Source organism: Neoarius graeffei, chromosome 12, assembly GCF_027579695.1.
Source record: "Neoarius graeffei isolate fNeoGra1 chromosome 12, fNeoGra1.pri, whole genome shotgun sequence".
In the NCBI taxonomy this organism is placed as follows: domain Eukaryota; kingdom Metazoa; phylum Chordata; class Actinopteri; order Siluriformes; family Ariidae; genus Neoarius; species Neoarius graeffei.
Genome location: NC_083580.1, coordinates 25,827,111 through 25,845,606, shown reverse-complemented (window position 1 = coordinate 25,845,606; position 18,496 = coordinate 25,827,111). Strand labels below are relative to the sequence as shown.

At 42.5% G+C, this 18,496-nt stretch overlaps 1 protein-coding gene across 1 annotated transcript in view; it reads left to right on the top strand.

Moving 5' to 3' along the window:
• Positions 1 to 5,341: 5,341 nt before the first annotated feature.
• Positions 5,342 to 18,496, top strand: part of ap3b1a (adaptor related protein complex 3 subunit beta 1a) — a 286,193-nt gene continuing 273,038 nt past the window's right edge. Inside the window, exon 1 of the mRNA XM_060935722.1 lies at positions 5,342 to 5,639. Coding sequence (XP_060791705.1) covers positions 5,515 to 5,639 — 125 coding nt within the window. The 5' untranslated portion in view covers positions 5,342 to 5,514. The remainder of the gene's footprint in view (positions 5,640 to 18,496) is intronic.

The following is an 18,496-nucleotide window of genomic DNA, read 5'->3' as shown; positions in this document are numbered from 1 at the left end:
ACATTGCCACTCCTAATATTGTAGCAATTTCTTGGATGGGTTTTTTCTGTTTTCACAGCTTAAGGATGGCTTGTTTCACCTGCATGGAGAGCTCCTTTGACCACATGTTTTCTTCACAGCAAAATCTTCCTAATGCAAGCACCACACCTCAGATCAACTCCAGGCCTTTTATCTGCTTAATTAAGAATGACATAACGAAGGAATTGCCCACACCTGCCCATGAAATAGCCTTTGAGTCAATTGTCCAATTATGTCTGTGAAGATTCTCAATCATCCAGGTCATAGTAAACTGTGGGTGGTAGAAATGGGCAACTGGACTTGCTTGAAGATTCTTGAAAACATTTCACCTCTCGTCCAAAAGGCTTCCTCAGTTCTGTCTGACTAATAGGGAGTATCAGATATTTATCCTCTCCTGGATCAGAATCAGAATTCTGATGACCAGCTCATCTAAGGTGTCATTGAGGCATCATGTTGGTGTGGGTCACTGGAGGCTGGGTGTGAATGGCGAGTCATTAGGGTGATCAAAGGATTGTCCGTTAGGGTGATCAGATCAGGTCAGATTGCCATTGATCACCCTAACGGACAATCCTTTGATCACCCTAATGACTCGCCGTTCACACCCAGCCTCCAGTGACCCACACCAACATGATGCCTCAATGACACCTTAAGGCCTCTGCATGCTCTTGCGACAAGGCTTTCGCAGATAGCTTTTCGCAGACAGTTGTAATTTATTGTTGAGCGGGGAGTATAGGCGTGCGCGATGTTATTCACCGGCACAACGCAAGGGGGCGCGAAGTCGCTAGGAGTAGTTGGTGGGTGTGGTTAGTGGAGTAGTGTTTATCCTCCGGTTACTTATAATGACTGGAACTGGAGTCGTATAGATGTACGTACTTCCTCAATCAACCGCTCTTCATGCTGCTCCATCTTCGCTCGTGTTTTTAAAAATGCCGGTCGTGAAAACAAAACAAACCGGGAAAGTAGGGAAGCGGAAGTGCGTGTACAGCGGATGTAGAGTGGACCAATCAGAGCCCTCTTGTCTGCGACGCTGTCTGCGAGGCTTCTGCGGTGGTCACAATTTTTGGGAGGTGCGCGTAGAGCGTCTGCGAAGGTGGGGGGCTACGCAGACACTATCTGCGACACCGTCTGCGAGGACTGGGTTGTCAGCATAAATTGGCCTTTAGGCCCTGTCCACACGGCAACGGATTCAGGTGACTCCGATACAATTGCTTATCGTTTAGGCCTGGCGTCCACACGGCACCGGCGTTTTGGGTGCCCAAAACGCAATCTTTTTGAGAACGGGTTCCAGAGTGGAAAGATCTGGCAACGTTGCCGTTGTGAAGTCGTCTGGATGAGTAGAACGGATTTGTTTACGATGATGTCACAACCACATGACTGTGAGTGCTTCACGCCGGGTAGAAGTGTAACGAATATCACCAGGATATCACCAGGAAAAAGTCTTACAGAGCACTAGTGAGAGTGAAACACGAGCTTGGATATTATTATTATTATTATTATTATTATTATGTTCAGTGTTAGTTCACAGTAGTAATGCAAGAAGCAGAATAGTGACAGTAATATGCCGCTTTTCCACTACAAACGCGGCTGAGCCGTGCCGTGCTGAGTTGGGCTGAGTCGAGCCGAGTGGGGCTATTGGAGTTGCATTTCGACTACAACCGTGCTGAACCGTGCTGGCTGGAAGTGGGTGGACACATTGGGTGGAGTTAGCAAAAGTGGGTGGACGTCACGTGATGTCGTTAAGCGGCGCAAACAGTGACATCAGTGATCTTTTAAGCGGTAGTCTCACAGCCCGGATAGTAAACAATAAACATGGAGGACATGGAGTCGTTAGTGTTGCTGGTCTTGGTGCTGTGGCTTGTTGTCACCGACAACGCCAACAGATGCTGGCAAGAGCGTATAGATGAGATGAGGCGCATAAGGCTTCAGAAATTCTCGTAATTCATAATTCTCCTTTTTCCGGGTTTACAGATCTCAGCGTGCTCGCGGGGCGTGTGTGGTCGTGTGAGGACACTCCTCCTCACCAATCAGTGCACAGGGGAGTGTTTGCTCACGCCCCCAGCCTCACTCAGCTCGGTTTGGCTCGCTTCAGCCCCACTCCAAAACCGTGCGAGTTTTGGGGGCTAAGCAGGGCTGAAGCGAGCTGAGTCGTGCTGTTTTAAGGTAGTCGAAACGCGAGCCGTGTCGGGCTGAAGTGAGCTGAAGCGAGCTGAAAAAGGGTAGTGGAAAAGGGCCAATAGTGAAGCAAAAACATGCAATTGTACAAACACTGCAGCTCTACAGCAAAATATTCATTTATGAAATGGTCTGATTCTTAACACCAGTAGTGCCAATGATCTTCTCATTGCGATGCGATGCGAGTTGTCAACAGATCCTATAACTTGGTTCATGAAACGCACTTACAAAATATTTTCACTGTGAATATTTATTGTGTAATGGTGCAAAGTGAGAGAGAGAGAGAGAGAGAGAGAGACTCTGCCCTTAGGGCAGAGTCAATCCCACCAGCAAAAATAGGGAAAAAAAGGAGCGATCTCACCTCTTCAGATGTTGGTTTAAGTCCGACAATACATTCCTCAAAAAGGGCGTAGAGGAGCAAATTAATCCATCAACGTGTAGCATTCAATTTATTCCGGACCATTAAAGACGCCGCCTTCTGCGTAGAATCATACGTCATCCTCGCCGCCATATTGGATAGGTCAAAGCGGAGAATAAAGATTCATGCGCTGCCTTTAACTGTACCAACAGGTTTACCGTCCAAACGAGATCACATGGGATTACCTTTCACAGGTGAGAAACAACAAATTAATCCATCAACGTGTAGTATTCAATTTATTCCGGACCATTAAAGACGCCACTTTCCGCGTAGAATCATACGTCATCCTCGCCGCCATATTGGATAGGTCAAAGCGGAGAATAAAGATTAGCTGCATTTAACTGTACCAACAGGTTTGCCGTCCAAACGAGATCACATGGGATTACCTTTCACAGGTGAGACTGGAAAAATACTTTTCATTGTATTTGGTCATTATAATGTAATTTTACGAACAGATTTTCCTGACTTTGTGGCTAATATGAAGTCTCGCGCATAATAGTTTATGCGCATGCGTCCTTACTTCTTCTATTGTTCTGGTGTCTCCGAAGGGACCGTCTTACAGCGCCCCTAGAGGTGTGGCATGTGTATTGCATCGTTTTCAGCAAGCGTTGCGTTGCCATATGGACCTGATATTTTACTGATCGTTGCCCATTTGGATGCGATATATTTTTAAATAACATCTCGTTGCCGTTGTCGTGTGGATGTAGCCTTAGATGAGCTGGTCATCAGAATTCTGATTCTGATCCAGGAGAGGATAAATATCTGATACTCCCTATTAGTCAGACAGAACTGAGGAAGCCTTTTGGACGAGAGGTGAAACGTTTTCAAGAATCTTCAAGCAAGTCCAGTTGCCCATTTCTACCACCCACAATTGTCCAATTACTTTTGGTCCCTTTAAAAACAGGGTGGCACAAGTTAAGGAGCTGAAACTCCTAAACCCTTCATCCAATTTTAATGTGGATACCCTCAAATGAAAGCTGAAAGTCTGGACTTTATGTCAATATCCATTATATAACTATAACTTGAATATGTTTCAGTAAACAGGTAAAAAACAAAAAACAAAATTTGTGTCAGTGTCCAAATATATATGGACCTAACTGTATGTTTACAAGGTTCAGACTTCAAAAGTCTTGTGCAGATATATTTATAGTGTGTTTTTTATAAGGTTTGAAGACTCTGAAAATAGTTTTTTGTAAGGTTGTGTTTGCACTTAATTTAAATAAAAACAAACTTCATTACATTCACTTTACTCTCATATTATAATTGCTGAGGGTGTCCAGAATATAACCATGTGTGTCGCTTTTGGATGGATGTTTTTAGTTAGATGAAATACTTAAAAATGTCAAGGTTTATCAGACTGCCACAGAGTGTCTGACAGGCCCAGAACCTCAGAGTGTTAAATGAGAAGCATTATGTTTGGAGAAAGGAAAACACTGCATTCCAGAATAAGAACCTTATCCCATCCGTGAAATATGGTGGTGGTAGTATCATGGTTTGGGCCTGTTTTGCTGCATCTGGGCCAGGACGGCTTGTCATCATTGATGGAACAATGAATTCTGAATCATACCAGCAAATTCTAAAGGAAAATGTCAGGACATCTGTCCATGAACTGAATCTCAAGAGAAGGTGGGTCATGCAGCAGTACAGTGACCCTAAGCACACAAGCTGTTCTACCAAAGAATAGTTAAAGAAGAATAAAGTTAATGTTTTGGAATGGCCAAGTCAAAGTCCTGACCTTAATCCAGTTGAAATGTTGTGGAAGGACCTGAAGCGAGCAGTTCATGTGAGGAAACCCACCAACATCCCAGAGTTGAAGCTGTTCTGTACGGAGGAATGGGCTAAAATTCCTCCAAGTTGGTGTGCAGGACTGATCAACAGTTACCGCAAACGTTTAGTTGCAGTTACTGCTGCACAAGGGGGTCACACCAGATACTGAAAGCAAATGTTCACATACCTTTGCCACTCACAGATATGTAATATTGGATCATTTTCCTCAATAAATAAATGACCAAGTATGATATTTTTGTCTCATTTGTTTAACTGGTTTCTCTTTATCTACTTGTAGGACTTGTGTGAAAATCTGATGTTTTAGGTCATATTTATGCAGAAATATAGAAAATTCTAAAGGGTTCACAAACTTTCAAGCACCACTGTATGTCTACACCTCAAAGGCATGGAGGAAGACTGCAGGCCATAGCTACCTTTGAAACAGGTCCCTTTCATTTCAGTAGGACTTGATGGTGGATATTCCACATAATTTACATAATTAAACATAATGCTCTGTACTATGGACGCCATTTCATGTTCAGTTTACTGGGGTATTTAGATTGAGCAGTGAAAATTAGAAACTGTGCAGGGGTGGGTTTCCCCAAAAGCCTCTTAACCCTAAGAGCATCTTAACTAGGAGAACGAGTGTTCATTGTACTGCTCGCTCTACCATTTAACGATTATCTTTGTGCTGCAACTACGGCCAGGCCAAGCCAGTGGGCTGAGAGAACCACTGGGCCTAGCAGACTGTCCTATTCCAACTTTACTGACCACAGTGCAAAAATAAATTAGCTGCAAAAAGTCAGTTCTCCAACATGCTATATTCGGTTAAAATAATAATATATCACTACATGTCATGGGCTATTATCTTAGAAAAAAAGTCAAATAGTTATAGAAACGACCGGTCAGGTGCCTCCATTAGAAGCGTCACGCGCCTGTCATGTGACTAAAACTTCTGCAACTCACACATCCGGTTGTGCGTGGAAGAAGGCTTAAAAAAATCAACCAACACTCGCAACTCCAAGAAAAGGATTTTCACCTCTCTTTTAAGCCAACTTTAGAAAAGAAATATAGGTAAAACCTAAAGTTTGTTCCTGTTTTCCTTCATATTTTCGAACTTCTTTTCACTTTAAAGGTAAATGTTAGGAATGTCGGCGAGCAGTTTGTCGTACAATGACCAAGGAGGAGCAGAGACAGGCGTGGAAGTTGGTCAGGAGACCACGCCGACAACTACTTTTGGTCTCTTCACGAGCGACTTTAAAAAGTAAGCCAACAAACAAATAACTTGTTTTTTATTTTACGCTGTGTGTATGGGATGCCAGTTGCTGCCGCGTATACACTGCTGACGCGCATGCGCGGAAGGGATGGCGGCTTATTGTGTTCGAAATGGAAAATCCGTAAGCGTTACAGAGAACTGTCGTATTTTTTTTTTTTACGCATATCAAAGGTTTAGTGTGTTTCTCTACGTTATTGCTTCGCACTTCATATAAGAAATAAAGGCACTGGATTTGGGTATTAAATGGCTTTTGGAATGTGATGTTTGGGTGTCCACGTATTTTTGCCATGCAGATGGGGGGAGACTTTCTTGGTCTAAAATTATTCAGGAAGACAATTGTAGCAGCAGTAAACTTTAATTATCTTGTTGAATTTTAATTGCTACTGTTCAGGAGTATGAGAAGGCATCTCTTACACACTTCATATACATGCTTATATAGATCTCATACATACTTGTACATTTAATGAGCATGAAAAACAGCTAAGCCATCAAAGCTGTATTTGCATTGCTAACCGAATCTGATTTATTTCCCCCCACTGTCTTTGGGAACATATCAGATATTGGTGTATACATGTATGTGTTTAAAAAAAAAAACACCTTGGATCAGATTTTTCCCCATTCAGATTATCTAGACATTGAGAGAAGGATGTCAGTGGGGGCACCTGCTAAGGGGGTCCGTGGCTGCTTGGGAGCTCGGGGGCATGCTCCCCCAGGAAAATTTTGAAATATTGAAGCAAATTTGGGGTGCAATCTTCCTGTGAAAAAGCAGTTGAAAGAAGTTCTTAAAATAAGGTGTTTTTAGGGTTGTGAATTTCTGAAAAAGGAATCAGTCAACTCAAATCATTTAAAGAACTTTTTTTTTTATCGCACATGTAGCCTTTGTGCCTGAAGATAAATATGCATTAGAGATTTCACACACGCCTCAGCTGAGGTCCTCAAAGCCTATCTTGGCGTAGCTTGGATGAACAAGGCAGTCCAGTGTACTGATACGAAGTTGGTTGTGGAGGCCAACCTTTATTCTGTTGCTACAGCTGAAGACCCTTTCAGCCTCTGCATTGCCAACCAGGACGGAAAGAGATGCAGCAAACAGTTCAAATAGCCCTACAAAATAGTCATCCTCTCACATGCACATCATGATTTGCAAAATTATAAATTAAAATTGCTCATTTTTGTTTCATCATAATTTTCTCTAATAGAGGCTTTGCACCGTCACGTGACCCCATAGCAACAATAACTACGCCGCCATGATAGGAGGCATGCTTGTAGTGCATTCAGCCAAGTTAGTTGTTCTTGATTGGTATGGGAAGGTTTTGCTGCGTGTTTGGATGTGCAAATGGTTTTGAACGAAACAGACACATCAAACTTAATTTACCAAAAGTAGTTCATCATCGGGGGGGGAGAACTAGAGACTTCTCAACGTAAAAGGGAAAAATGGTGGGGGAGGGACATTCAGCAGGACTCTGTGTCAAACAGAGAGGTCAAAAACCCGATGGTATACTCACTCAATTTCCACAAAGGTAAGAATTCCAAAAATAATAACTTCAGAACTGGAACAAGGTTCTCATTCTTATCCAGGGAAGTGAACACGAGTGGCACAGCCTAAACTTCACCAAGACTTGCACTGTGTCCGAAATCACTCCCTATAGTGAGTTCACCATTTTGTAGTGCTGTCCGAATATATAGTGGAATCATAGTAACCCACAATGCATTGTGAAAAGTAGTGTACAACTGATGGTCCCTAACCATTGTAACCAAGAAATATATACCATCATGCGTTGTGGTCGCACTGAAAGGAAAGCTGTTTCATAAGGACGGTTAAGTATTTTTAGATTGAACATAGCAGTAGTTTGTTTTTCCTTATGACAACAGGCACAAGACAAATTTATAAGTTGTGGTGTGAAAATGGCAATAATATTGTAGTGTGTTGGGGTGAATGGACAGAGGAAGAAATGCATTATAAATGGACATTCAAGTACAATTAAAGCATGGGCAGAACCGTGGCCTCACTTTTTGTTTATAAATGCCTTGAGACCTCAGGAATAGTTTTAAGTGTTAACAATAAATCTAATATAGTAATTTTTATGATTAAAGTGATTTCATATAGGTAGTGGTCTGTGTGAACGACCTTGACATCCGTGACGTCACAGTAGGAAGTCTGTCGGTCTCATCGCCACTTCTACTATACTAAAACACAGAGCTGACTGCAACGCTGATCCTCCATTTTGGAGCTAATTTATCACCATGCCACGTAGATGTGTTGCTGGCCACTGCAGCAACACTACAGAAGGTGGATTTACGTTGCATTCATGGCCCACGAATGTTCAAACTGCAAAGATTTGGATGTGTTTTGCGAGAAGTTCACGGGCACATTGGGCACCTACGCAGTGGTTTCTCTTCTGCTCTGCACATTTTATTGAAGACTCGTATGAGACCTCTGAGCTGTTGAGGAGCGTTGGCTATAAGCCCATATTGAAAGAGGGTACAGTACCAACAATTAAATAAAATTACAAGAAAAGGAAAGTAAGTTCAGTTGCGCCAGTTCTCTCGGAACGTGAGCCGAGGGTTGTTGCTAAAACCCGGAACGGAACGCGACATCGCTCGGGTAGTGACCTTCCCGCGGTTGTTGCTAAAACCAGTGATGTCCCGGGTTTTAGTAATTGCCTGAGCTGAGCAGTAATGGTGGAGTACTCCAGTATGGAGAATGAGTGGACCAGCCGTCTGATTTCTCCGCTGGATATGCTTGCCTCAGCAGCAATATCTTGCACTTGCATGGAAGAAGCGAATGAACGGAGAACTGAATGAACAACTGAAAGTCAGATTGTTTCGAAACAATCAACCACGAGATCAGCCTTCAAGAAGCGAGAACACAGACGGGTAAGCTCCGACTCTAATTTGGATACAAAACAACAAAAACAACACTTGTTTACCTGCATTTAGATTAATACGTGTAACTTGAATTGTGTATTTAAGTTACTGGTATAAGATTATTTAATTTGCTTCAGAATGTGATTCAGTTCATCTGATTATTTAACTAGCCTTTTACGTTTTATCAGTGAAAATGCATGCATGCACACGTATGTTGCATAAGTTATAACACCTATCCTGTTTTAATGAGTCAACCCACAATCAATGAAGTCAAATCAGTCTTACTTGAGCAAGTTGGTAACGGTATTTCTTAGTTTCACCATAAATTTTTATTTACCGTATTTTCCGCACTATAAGGCGCACCTAAAAGCCCTCAATTTTCTCAAAAGCCGACAGTGCGCCTTATAATCCGATACGCCTTATATATGGATCAATATTGGTTAATCATGGCTACCGTAGTCAGGGGGCGTCACCGTAGTAACAACGGTAAGAACGCGGTAACGGTTCCAGACCATTTGTGTGTGTCAGAGATTTTGAGGATATATAAAATTATATACATACATACACACACACAGACTGACTGACTGTGTGTGTGTGTGTGTGTGTGTGTTTAACGACCCCAAAATGGCTCCTTTGAAGGGACACGCTTATGACGCAGACTTCAAACTCAAGGCTATCAGTCACGCAGTAGAACATGGGCATAGAGCAGCAGCGAGAGAATTCAACATTAACGAATCAATGGTACGGAAGTGGAGGAAGCAACAAGATGATCTGCGCCAAGTAAAGAAGACCAAACAGAGTTTCAGAGGGAACAAAGCGAAATGGCCACAGTTAGAGGACAAACTCGAACAGTGGGTTGTTGAACAGAGACAAGCAAGTAGAAGCGTCTCTACAGTCACTATTCGAATGAAGGCAACAGTGTTAGCACGTGAACTTAACATCAATGAATTCAGAGGCGGTCCTTCTTGGTGCTTTCGGTTTATGAAAAGACGTAATCTCTCCATCCGCACACGAACTAGTGTTTCGCAGCAACTGCCAAAAGACTATCAAGAAAAGCTGGTCACTTTCCGGGCATACTGCAAAAACAAGATCGCTGAAAAGAAGATCCGGCCAGAGCACATCATCAACATGGACGAGGTTCCACTCACCTTTGATATTCCTGGGAACCGCACTGTGGATAAAACGGGGACACGTACGGTGAATGTACGCACCACAGGAAATGAGAAGTCAGCCTTCACTGTAGTTCTCGCCTGCCAGGCAAATGGCCAGAAACTTCCACCCATGGTCATTTTCAAGAGGAAGACCTTGCCAAAAGAAAACTTTCCAGCCGGTGTCGTCATCAAAGCTAACCTGAAGGGATGGATGGATGAAGAAAAGATGAGTGAGTGGCTGAGAGAAATTTATGTCAAGAGACCGGGTGGCTTTTTTCACACAGCTCCATCCCTATTGATCTATGACTCCATGCGCTCCCATATCACCGATGGTGTCAAAAAACAAGTGGAGTGCACTAATTCGGTGCTTGCCGTCATTCCGGGTGGATTGACAAAAGAACTCCAGCTGCTAGATATTGGTGTCAACAGGGCATTCAAAGCTAGACTTCGAGCTGCGTGAGAGCAGTGGATGACAGAAGGCGAACACACGTTCACCAAGACGGGGAGACAGCGCCGAGCGACATACGCCACTATCTGCCAGTGGATCGTAAATGCCTGGGCTGATATATCAGTCTCGCCTGTGGTCTGAGCTTTCAGGAAGGCAGGAATTGTCACTGAACTGCCAGACAACAGCAGCGACACTGACGACTTTGACGAGACGGAGCCGGGCATGTTGGATGCCGTATTCGCCCAACTGTTCAATTCGGACACTGAAGAAGAAGAGTTCGAGGGATTCGTGGATGAGGAATGAACTGATAAAGTGAAATGATAAAGTGAGCTTTACGTGTTTCTTTTGTGTGTTCACAACTGAACAAGGTTGGTCATATTGTGAATATGAACGTTAACGTTTCAACAACTTTGAGTTATTGATTTATTGTATTGTTATTGCTTTGCACTATTTTGAGAGTTACTATATTGTGATTGCACTAACGTTTGATTTACCGTAACGGTATCGGTTTCTTTTACATGTTTACTGAATCGAGGAAAAGTTCCCCTCCACTATGTGATTAAAAAAAAAAAGTTGCACTACTTGTTATACCATGCTGTTGTTAAGAGATAATCTGTTTCGCGAATATACTACGTCACTGACATTACCTCGGGGAAAACAATAAAACTGTTTATTCATTTTGGGAGTGAATGGAGTTGTCAGAACGCTGGTCTGTATTATATTATTAAAGTTTGACCGCTAACTTATCTGACTGTTTTGTTGACCTTCCCTTTAGCGCAGCTCCATCTAGTGGATGCATAACGCAACCCCAGCCACTACTGTAGGTTCTATTCTATGCGCCTTATAATGCGGTGCGCTCTATATATGAAAATAGTTTTAAAATGGGCCATTCATTGAAGGTGCGCCTTATAATCCAATGCGCCTTATAGTGCGGAAAATACGGTATATGACTTTGGCCTATAGCTGTCAAAGGCCTTGGCCTTAAAACCGGTTACCGCAGTGACGTCATGCACTCGGGGCTGGCTGGCTCAGAGGGGTAGCTCGAATGCTAACTTTGCAGTCGATTTTAACTCTCAAAAATATATTTTTTAAATTCCCATTTATGCAGCATACGAGCAGGCCTTTCAATTACATGAAACCTGTGACGGATAACATCATAGGTGCCCAAATTAAGATCAAGCGCCCAAAATATGCTACCAAAAGTAAAAAAAAAAAAAAAACCCGAAATGTTTGATTAAATAAACTTGGCTGCATAAAACCCAATGTCTTGACTTTCTTCTTTAAAAACACAAATTAGCAAGAATTAGCATGTATTTCTTGTAATTGAAGTGAAATCTGCACCATTCCCATGTTGTTTGACGAACCCGGAACTAGCCGTAAGTCTCGTGCAGAGCACGAATTCTCCATCAGCAGCAATTGGCATGCCATGATTTCATGGAGGAGTGAGACTCGTGTACCAATGATCAGAGCGGGATTTCCACATTAGGTAACTCTTCTTTTATGGTGGTTGGCAAACAGCCTTTATGCATTACTGCCACCTTCTGGACTGGAGTGTGAACCAGAATGTTTGCTACCCAGGGCTTTTCAAAGTGTGGGGTGTGCCTCCCCTGGGGGGTGCCAGAGTTCTTTGGGGGGGCGCAACGTGAGGAAAAATAAACCAGAAGTTACTATTGTGAACATTTAGCAAACTTCAGCTAGCCTTTGCCAGAGACAAAATGGACAGGTTTTTAGTACCTAAAGCTACAGTGAGTGAGGAGACAGAGTCTGGGCCAAGCAAAAAAAAGGAAGTATGACCACGATTATTTAAAGCTTGGATTTTCATGGACTGGATCTGAAGATGCTCCACTGCCACAGTGTGTTGTCTGCCAAGAGGTGCTAGCTAATGATGCTATGAGACCATGTCGACTCCGGCGTCATATTGAGACCAAACACCCAAGTTTGGTGACCAAGCCCTGGGAGTTTTTTGACAGAAGGCTAAATGAACTGCGGTCACAGCAGAAAGTAATTCATACTTTTAGCACTGTAAATGACAAGGCAACTGAAGCATCATATCATGTGGCGTTACGCATAGCTAAAGCAGGTAAGCCCCACAACATCGGTGAAACATTAATCTTACCTGCTGCTAAAGACATGCGTTCAGTGATGATGGGAGATGCTGATGCTGCCAAGCTGAAGGCTATACCGATGTCTGATAACACCATCCAGTGCCGCATCTCAGACATGGCATCGGATGTTAAGGAACAGGTGCTGGATGCTATTTGTGAGAGCCCTCTCTTCTCCATTCAGCTGGATGAGTCTACCAACGCCGCTAACTGTGCTCAGTTAATGGTGTATGTGCGCTATATTAAAGAGCTGTGTCAAGGAGGAGTTTTTTTTGTTATCCTCTGCCAACTCGCACTACAGCAGGAGAAATATTCAAGGCTTTGAATGATTTCATGCAGGAGAATCGTATTGACTGGAGCTGATGTTGTGGAATATGTACTGATGGCGCAAGGGCAATGACAGGCCGCCACAGTGGTTTGGTGAAGCAAGTGCAAGCGGTTGCCCTGGATGCTGTTTGGAAGCACTGTATCATCCATCGCCAGGCTTTGGCGACCAAGAAGATGCCAAAAGAGTTGCGTGCGGTGCTGGACGAGGCAGTAAAAATTGTTAATCTAATTAAATCACGTCCCATGAATGCTAGTCTCTTCTCCATCCTCTGCAATGAGATGGATGCTCACTTCCAACAGCTGCTGCTGCACTCCGAGGCCCGACGGCTGTCCTGGGGCAAGGTCCTCACCCGCTTGTGTGATTTGCAAGAGGAAGTGCTCCTATTCCTTGCCGAAATCAGTTCTCCACTGGTGAAGCATATGGGGGACATGAACTGGGTTGCAATGTTGGCATATCTTTCTGATATCTTTGACCGAATAAACGCACTGAACACCTCTCTGCAGGGCAAAGAGAGCCATGTCTTTTTGGCACGCGATTGAGTCTCTGCATTTAGGAAAAAGTTGGCCTTGTGGTGTGCTCATGTTAAACGGGGCTCGGTGGAAATGTTCCCGATGTTGGAAGATGTTGTGGAGAAGGCAGGGCTGCAACTGGACACTGTACAACAGGTGATCATTGCGCATTTGGAGGGGCTGCATGAGCAGTTTACAGAGTATTTTGGAGAGGAGACCTTAGCAAATCAGTGGGTGAGAAATCCATTCTCATTCCCAGCGACATCCAGTGATGCACTAACAGTGCAGGAGGAAGAGGCCCTTGTTGAACTGAACTCTAATATGGACTTGGAAAAAAAGATGAGTGAAGTATCACTTGCGCACTTCTGGCTGTCTGTGGCGACAGAGTTCCCCCACCTCTCCAAAAAAGCGCTTCAGGTACTCCTCCCGTTCACATCTACATACCTGTGTGAATGTGGTTTTTCCGCATTAACATTGATCAAAAACAAGTACCGGTCTAGCCTGCAGGTAGAGGATGATCTACGTTTATTCCTGTCAACAGTGCATCACCGCATCAGGCGCCTGTGCATATCAAAGAAGCAAACTCATTGCTCCCACTAAGATGAGGCAAGAAAAGGGGTTGTGGTGATGTGAGGTGTTAAAGAAAATGTGTGTGTTTTTTTTTTTTTTAAAGCACATGTTTAAAATGTGTAAAATTTTTTAGCACATGTTTAAAATGTGTAAAACAATGTTTTAAAAAAGCACAGATGTTTAAAATGTGTAAAAGAAAAATAAGTGTACAACCATTTTTTTTTAAATACAAATGGAACATTAAGTATAGCAACAACAAAAATTGTAAGGGGGGGCACTGTTGTTTTTGCTCTATGAGGGGGGGCTAACTCTCCCACACTTTGAAAACCCCTGTACTACCCTATTGTGCTAAATTCTCCTAATTCCTGTATCATTTAAAAACCTAAAAATAGCCTTATATCCCACATTATCTGACCTCAACTGTAATATTGCTGATATCTAGTGTGTGTCATATGATTTAAATCAGGTGAAGGACTGAATAAAAGCGAGCTATTTGGGACACAACTGTGTGTATTTAGGATACAGCTTGTATCTTAAATACAGTTGTGCAAGTGTGGGTGGAATCAGTGACTTGGAGCTTGGTCCTCTTGTTAGTCTTAGACACTGGCCTTTCATTTAAACTAAAATCTTTTACCTGACTACATACTGTGAATTGCACTGCCAATTCTTGTGATGTGACTGAAAAACCTTTTGTGTCACAGGTCTGCTACAGGTTTGTCTCTTTGATGGCAACAGTGCATAACTTGCTTTTTCATTCACAGGCTCCTTTCCTCCAGGCTTGCCTCAGGCCCCAACTCATCTTTTAAATGCTAACTAACTGTATTCTAATTATTTTTGACATGTACATCAAGAGGGGTTAATGCTGTAGACACTTTGCAATAAAGGTAAAAATAACATTCATAGATTTCTTTATTTATAACTTTGTAGGTAAAAAAGCAGCAGCAGGTTTAAACACAGAGCACTTGGAAAACAGCACTTTGCACATGCAGAAAAGCCCAAATTACCCTGCATCACGTCAGAAAAAGCCCAAATTCAGAAAAACAGGGTGTAGCCCAAATTATGTAATTGAAAGGCCTGACGAGTCAAGGATGGGAGATACTATCCACTCAAATTTATTTAAAAAAATAAAAGTTCTGCGTATATCCTTTTAAAAATAGTAAGAGAATGGGGGGGGGGGGGAGCTAAAATAGAATTAGACATAAAATACAAGAATAAGTTACAAGGAATTAATCAAAAGCTTCAAGTTTGATTTTAATCAAAGGCAGTGGCAAAGAAGAAAGTATTCAGGGTTGATTTTAAAAGAACTGAAAGATGCAGCAGACACAAAGTACACTGTATTTATTAATGTGGGAAATACGCTCGGTATACGTCTCATCTCATTATCTCTAGCCGCTTTATCCTGTTCTACAGGGTCGCAGGCAAGCTGGAGCCTATCCCAGCTGACTATGGGCGAAAGGCGGGGTACATCCTGGACAAGTCGCCAGGTCATCACAGGGCGCTCAGTATGTGTATTTATCACAAAAATACATGCATGTATATAATTTGGAAACCCACCAGCCGACTGATATGGCACTTTTTTAATTGTATGACAGTAATGATGTAAATAATGGGCTGGCAGAGTAGTGTCTGAAAGTGTTTTTGTGGCTACTGCCTCGTAGAGGTGGTAGCCACTGTCATGATGCTGTAAGAGTGTAACAATCGCGCATACGCAGAAGGATTACAATCACGAGACTGGTGAATCGTGATCTCACGATATGAACAGTTGATCTCACATTATCATTGTGTTGTAAGAATGAGTGTAGCAATAGCGCAATGCACATACAGTGGGGGGAAAAAAGGTATTTAGTCAGTCACCAATTGTGCAAGTTCTCCCACTTAAAAAGATGAAGCCTGTAATTTTCATCATAGGTATACCTCAACTCTGAGAGACAAAATGAGAAAAAAAAATCCAGAAAATCACATTGTCTGATTTTTAAAGAATTTATTTGCAAATTATGGTGGAAAACAAGTATTTGGTCAATAACAAAAGTTCATCTCAATACTTTGTTATATACCCTTTGTTGGCAATGACAGAGGTCAAACATTTTCTGTAAGTCTTCACAAGGTTTTCACACACTGTTGCTGGTATTTTGGCCCATTCCTCCATGCAGATCTCCTCTAGAGCAGTGATGTTTTGGGGCTGTCGCTGGGCAACACGGACTTTCAACTCCCTCCAAAGATTTTCTATGGGGTTGAGATCTGGAGACTGGTTAGGCCACTCAGGCCTTGAAATGCTTCTTATGAAGCCACTCGTTCGTTGCCCGGGTGGTGTGTTTGGGATCATTGTCATGCTGAAAGACCCAGCCACGTTTCATCTTCAATGCCCTTGCTGATGGAAGGAGGTTTTCACTCAAAATCTCATGATACATGGCCCCATTCATTCTTTCCTTTACATGGGTCAGTCATCCTGGTCCCTTTGCAGAAAAACAGCCCCAAAGCATGATGTTTCCACCCCCATGCTTCACAGTAGGTATGGTGTTCTTTGGATGCAACTCGGCATTCTTTTTCCTCCAAACACGACAAGTTGAGTTTTTACCAGAAAGTTCTGTTTTGGTTTCATCCGACCATATGATATTCTCCCAATCCTCTTCTGGATCATCCAAATGCTCTCTAGCAAACTTCAGACGGGCCTGGACATGTACTGGCTTAAGCAGGGGGACACGTCTGGCACTGCAGGATTTAAGTCCCTGGCGGCGTAGTGTGTTACTGATGGTAGCCTTTTGTTACTTTGGTCCCAGCTCTCTGCAGGTCATTCACTAGGTCCCCCCGTGTGGTTCTGGGATTTTTGCTCACCGTTCTTGTGATCATTTTGACCCCACGGGGTGAGATCTTGCGTGGAGCCCCAGATCGAGGGAGATTATCAGTGGTCTTGTATTTCTTCCATTTTCTAATAATTGCTTCCACAGTTGATTTCTTCACACCAAGCTGCTTACCTATTGCAGATTCAGTCTTCCCAGCCTGGTGCAGGTCTGCAATTTTGTTTCTGGTGTCCTTTGACAGCTCTTTGGTCTTGGCCATAGTGGAGTTTGGAGTGCGACTGTTTGAGGTTGTGGACAGGTGTCTTTTTATACTGATAACGAGTTCAAACAGGTGCCATTAATACAGGTAATGAGTGGAGGACAGAGGAGCCTCCTAAAGAAGTTGTTACAGGTCTGTGAGAGCCAGAAATCTTGCTTGTTTGTAGGTGACCAAATACTCATTTTACCGAGGAATTTACCAATTATTTCATTAAAAATCCTACAATGTGATTTCCTGGATTCTTTCCCCCCATTTTGTCTCTCATAGTTGAAGTGTACCTATGATGAAAATTACAGGCCTCTCATCTTTAAGTGGGAGAACTTGCACAATTGGTGGCTGACTAAATACTTTTTTGCCCCACTGTAAGTATTACATTCAACAGACCGGCAAATCATGATCTCGCGATATGAACAATTGATCTCGTGTTATCGTGTTGTAACAATAGTGCACTGTGCATGTACAAGTATTACAATCACCGGAACAGTGAATCATGTTCTTGCATTATCAAAGATACACAAGAATGAGTACAAGAATGTAAGGAGTGTAACAATAGCAGAACTTTATAACCAATTAGCGCTTATCCTGATCAAGTTCGATTACTTGTTCTATTTCTTGATAAACTTAGGAACTAATCAGAACTATAAACAAAAAAAACCTTGTTATAACTTTGTAGTATCGGAAGATAAGCGGCAGATGAAAAGACAAACGAAATTCACCTCGTGGTTCACCAAGGCTACTGATTTCAATATCAAGTAAGTGGTGTTTATTTTAAGAAAATTTACCTTTTGATTATCACAGCTTTTGTATGGTTCTTCTGAAAGGTCAAATTAAAGGTTTGTAAGTGCAATGCTCGAAAAACCTCATGTCCGATCGTCCGAGATGACTAAAGTCTGTGCAAGGACAAGTAAAACTTTAATGGTAATCGTCTGATTGGACAACAAAAGTTAGTGCTGGCAACCTAAGTAACAAAGGTGCTAAGAGAGCAGGGAACCAGTCTAAAGTAGCTTGTCTTGTTTCATGGGAAATGCATTGTTTTATCAACACAATATATAAAAGTACAAAAAATATTGAGGAAATCATTCAGATTTCCTTGTTTTTGGTTATAATTCGTCGAAGTATGCGTGTTCAAGTGTACTGGAAAAGCTCGGCTCAGAGGGGTCCACATAATGACGTAATTGCACCAATTGGCTAAGAGTGATGAGGGTCAAGGACCTCGTGTGCCAGCAGCGCGGTTGAAGTAGGCAGATGTCAAACTTGGAACTTTTGTATCCCGATTGGAGTTAATAAGCAATATCATGAAAAATGTTCCTTACCTCTAACCTGTGTGTGTGTGTGAGAGAGAGAGAGATGTATAACGATTTTTTTTTTAAAAATAGTTTTTGATGGCTTCATATATTTCATTTTTATTTTCTAAATATTTTTCAACATGCTGCCATTGTGGCATGGGAGCCTGTGATTGGTGGACAGCTGACAAAGGGTGTCTCCTAGGGTTGGGCGGTATCCAAATTTTGATACCTTTAAACTGTCTGTTTTCTCCTGGGGTATACGGTATTACCGAGAAAAAAAATATTTTGTTTCGGCCTACTGTGTAACGTGCGCCTATACCGGCGGACCTTGTCCAGACCTGCGCCTATGCCTCAAATGTACTATTGAAAAGCAGCATAGCGAATTGTGTGCATTGTGGTATGGATTAAGCAGCAAAGCGAATTTTGTGCATTGATGAATGGATTAAGAGATATTTCAAAGCATCACGCAACTCTTCCTTCATCTTGAAAACAGCATTCAACTGTCGTTTACACATGTCTGCGTTGAAAC